Here is a 4,914-nt window from a genome sequence, read left to right as displayed (position 1 = left end):
ACAAATTATTTTGTTTTTGTTTTAGAACAATATGTTAGTATCCTAATCCGTTCCAAATGCAGATCAAGCTAAACTATTATCGAGACCAGGCTATTCGAATAGGTCAGTGCTTATAATTAACAAGGATATTCGTTCGTCTAGATATTATTCACATCAACAATACGTTTATATTATATACATTATTTGGTGACAAATATGATGATTTGATGTCATATTACTTTATAATTGCAGGTCACTGAAATAGAATGGATTCATAATGATTAAAGCGTTTCCTCTCTCAGAGTCAAAAGCTTCGTTGTGCTATATAATTCATGAACAAATTAATTTTCATCTTACATACATCACCAAATATTGCCACCGAAAAGGCTTATTTATTCAAATAAAATATCTACTTTCTAAAGGCCTATACCTGTAGGCTATGAGCTATTAATAGCCTATATTTAATCTCAGGAAAATAATAGGGAGAGGTAATATAGACTATTATTGTAACGAAGCTAATAGCTGTTCCAAGACAAACGTATTGAATAAATAACACACAACATCTATTTTGGATTTAGGCCTATACCATAACTGTGTTAAAGGCCTATCTCTGACTATCTCTGAGCTGCAACATTTGCAGGAAAAGCGCTATACAAATAAAAAGTTATAAAAGTTATTATTATTGAAACAGCTTTTAGTAGGCTACGTCAACAACTCAATTGATAAACCAGTTCCAGGCTATAGTGGGCTATTTCAAACGATTCTCTTAGGCTAATTACATAACGCTTAGCTTTTGAAACACCGGTCATATTATGCTTAAATAGCCTATAGAGTTAAACACATTAGGTAGGCTTTGGATTACTCTCAATAAAAGTAAATAAGACAAAAACAGTTTACCTGCATTGTTCTGCAATTCATTGTAACCGAGCTGGATATTCATTTTTCACGGATATAGAAATATTTTGTGGTGAAGGGCTACATGGGTATCGATTTCCCCCCATAAATGTACGTTTTAAATCTATAAGGGCCCATGTATTTTTCGTTATCGAATGATTCTCTTCTCCGTTCATGATAATAGGTCTGCCAGGGTTTGAATGTAAGTAATGAGAGTTTGTGGCCCCTAGCCATACCCTCTGTCTAAAAGGTCCCTGAGGTTGAGAGGTTTTGCTATTTGCATACAGAAATGCATGGCACGGTGACTAATACCTGTGATTGAATAGGCGGGATCCATCAAGACATTTTTATTATAAAAAGTAACCCAGATTTTGTACACATGAAAAGCAGTACATTTTAACAATCAATACTGTTGCTAACTAGCCTATAGGGTTACCAACAAAAGTGAAAATGAAATGTAGAACAATATAACTATTACACTATAGCCCAAATCGCTGCAGTTAAACAATTGCAGTCAATCGTAACAATAGCAAAGGCTTAAAAAAGATTTCTGAAGATGACGGCAATGACTTTCAATGAATTGAAATTGTAATTCATCAAGATATAGATTCTACACAAAAATCAGAACGCTAAATACAAATCACGTCAAATCTAAAGAATCAATCATGATCAATCAATCATTAAGTCATTAAGCAATTAAGTCATTAATCATTAAGCAATATAGGCTAATCTGTTGCAAATGCAAAGCAAGAGTCAATGCAAGAGTAATTTCAACTTCACTTTTGAAATAGTCTCATAACACACTAACCGTATGTGGCAAGATCTGTTCTATATCGGCTGAGGATTATTTCCCATTAATAATGGTTAGTTATTTGAGTTGGTTAGCCTACGAACTTAATGACCATGCACACACAGGCTTATGAGGCTGGTTTTCATCTTATAATTAACCATGAATAATAAAACATAGGCCTATCGTCTTTAACCAACCTCGTTAGACATACACTTTTAGGATATATCGCATAGAGCTGCAAGTTGTTCGAAATGGAATCATACAAATTGTAAGTAAGACAATAGCCTAATAAAAAAAACAATAGTGGAAATAATGGGGGGAAATACGATAAGTGCAAAGTATTTGAACATATGATTGTTGTGATACAAATGTTCTAAAATTCGTGCGCAATGTTCATGATAATCGTGAAGTGTAAACAAAATAGCTGGCCAAAAGACAGACTCACTAACATCAACATATAGGCCTACATCGAAATGTAAGACAACAGTTAGATGGAAATAGGCATTGTAGTCATTTTGGGGACACGTCTCGTGTCTGGTCGAAGTGCTCTCAAGTCCCTAAAATGATCTGGTATTTCATTACAGAGCAACAATCCCTCAATTCCCCCAAAACGAAATGCCACACTAACCATCAGACATTATGAGCCTACTTTAATCAGATCTATCATCCATAATAATAGACTAGCCTACATTCCAGCTATTTATGAAGAAGTTGATGATTACAACAACTAGGCTATGGCATCTTGCTAATCTAAACTATCGTAAACATTTTCTCAATTACACCGGTAACATGTCAACGGCCATTGTTGGCCAGTTTGGCGCGTCGCTCCGCCCCCTCTGTTTGTCGTAAACCTGGCATAGCCTGGTTCGAGTAAAGCCAAGATAAGAGCGTCCGCCGCTCGCCTCCTTCTCCTCCTTCTCCAAGGCGATCAATCGGATTTCTCAAACGAACTCTCTTACGTAGGTGTCCTGCAGCAGTGAGGGGAACACAGCACCACGGGCTTGTTCCGCGCTCAGCAAATTCACCTGCGGGCTAAACCATGTCCTTGAGCCCAAAGCACTCAACTCCTTTCTCAGTGACAGATATTTTGAGCCCAATCGAAGAGACCTACAGAAAGTTTGGAGGCATGGACAGCACAGGTAACCTCGCGTCTCCGCTAAGCGCATACCGACAAAGTCAGGTGTCTCAACCGGGCATGCAGCAGCACTCCATGGGCCATAACACCGCAGTGGCGACGACTTATCACATGCCACACGGTGTTTCTCAATTCTCCAGTGCTATGGGGGGATACTGTAACGGAAGCATCGGTAACATGGGCGATCTCCCGTCGTATCAGGACACCGTGAGAAACGGCGCAGCGGCAACTGCTTGGTACAGCGCAAACTCCGAGCCCCGCTATCCAACAAGTAAGTTGATCGACTACTCTTGCTCTTAGAATAGGCCTACTTTTAATAAATGAAAATGACCATTTGTTTAACAGAATAATTCAATTGAAACTCTACAAGTTTATTAGTTATTCTAACTAATTATTCTTATTTTCTGAAAACATTTGTTGTGCAATTAGAATATTCGTCTAAACGTATATCTGCATGTCTTTATTACAAGTTTCAAGATTCATGGGGGCCTCCACTGGGATGAACATGGCCGGGATGGGGAGTTTGGCAGGAATGGACCCGACCAAGTCCATGGTGACCTTACACAGTGCGCCCAGGAGGAAACGACGTGTGCTCTTCTCCCAGGCCCAGGTGTACGAGCTCGAGAGGCGGTTTAAGCAGCAGAAATACCTCTCAGCGCCCGAGAGGGAACATCTGTCGAGCATGATTCACCTCACACCGACCCAGGTCAAGATCTGGTTCCAGAATCACAGGTACAAAATGAAACGACAGGCGAAGGACAAAGCCTCACAGCAAATACAGCAAGAGAACGGAAACGTATGCCCTCAGCAACAGTCCCCGAGGCGGGTGGCAGTGCCCGTTCTCGTTAAGGACGGCAAGTCCTGTCAGAACGGATCCGGCACACCGACGTCTAGTCATCAGCAGAACGGCTCTGGGGGAGCGGCGATGACGGCATCGGGCAGTTCGGTCAACCACCATCAGAACCAGCAGGTTAATCCGTTATCCTCTGCCGAAGAACTGGAGGAAATGTCTCCCAGTCCCCCTATTCTTCACAGCCAAATAAACATGGCTCAGACAGATGCGGCTCTAATTGAGTACACCAATAACATGGTTAGTTCAAACCTGCTCTATGGCAGAACATGGTAGGAGAACATTTACATTTTATATCTTTATTCTAGACAATGTCAAGTGGATATCAAATGAACAGATGAGACCCGTATTGGGACCGCAAGGACAAGCAACACCATCATGTCTTGACATTTCTTAAATGGCATGGTGCACTTTTTTTTATTTTTTTTAAAGAAATGGTCGATCTTGCATGTTCACTGGTTTTGGTTCGTCGGTTACCGAATGAAACTCGCTGCTCAGTGGGCTACTTACTGGGCTTGAAGAGCTTGGGCATACTACATTTTACATTGTCGGAACTAACATTTTGGAATCATCACACTGAGGATAGTCTATATAGGCTACATACCGAAGTATTGTAAAATATTTAGTTTAACGAACCTGAACTGTACATATAACAAAACTACTGGACTTTCATGTGACTGTATATTTTTGTTTTAAACGAAACATTTGTCTGATTATTTTGTTAATTACAAGAAATGTGATTGCTGCTCCATATATAAACAAAATCACAATCCAATAATTCGATTGGCAATTCTGCGAATATTCATTTTGATGGAATGATTAGGAGGCACATTGACATTTTAATTACCAGTGAACTTCATTGTTTGCATCCTCAGACAAACGGCCTAATTAAATTGTATTATGTTAACTTGTCTTCATCCTTATCATTTTGATTCTTTTTTTCTTCTTCATTTTTTAAATCATTACCTCACAGTCGAGAGAAAGCTGACGGGAGATGCTGCATATGACAGGCCAAATATTATATTCAAATGTAATATAAAAATAATATTCCAAACAACAATATTAAAAGGCCTATAACCTTAATAACGAATGTACTGAAAACAATCATAGACATTGCTTGAAATGCAACACTATTCAGATGCATAATGGATTTTCAGAATTGCTGAAAACTTGGAAACAACAAGCTTCATTGTTTCACATTACAAATAAATTTGCTCTCAACAATGTTCATGTTATTTTCCTTTTGTTTCTTGAAATGTTGTGGTG

General features: G+C 38.9%; 1 protein-coding gene across 1 annotated transcript; it reads left to right on the top strand.

Annotated features, from left to right (window-relative positions):
• Window positions 1–2,702: 2,702 nt before the first annotated feature.
• On the top strand, window positions 2,703–3,924 carry nkx2.4b (NK2 homeobox 4b; the record flags this gene model as incomplete). Its single annotated transcript, XM_080526841.1, has 2 exons — window positions 2,703–3,069; window positions 3,269–3,924. 2 exons carry the CDS (start codon window positions 2,703–2,705, stop codon window positions 3,922–3,924), a joined length of 1,023 nt encoding a protein of 340 aa, XP_080382967.1.
• Between the last annotated feature and the right edge of the window lie 990 nt (window positions 3,925–4,914).

This window comes from Nansenia antarctica (assembly GCF_963989245.1).
Source record: "Nansenia antarctica genome assembly, chromosome: 3".
Classification (NCBI taxonomy): domain Eukaryota; kingdom Metazoa; phylum Chordata; class Actinopteri; order Argentiniformes; family Microstomatidae; genus Nansenia; species Nansenia antarctica.
Note: the sequence above shows the minus strand (reverse complement) of the source record. Positions and strands in the feature narration are given on the sequence as shown.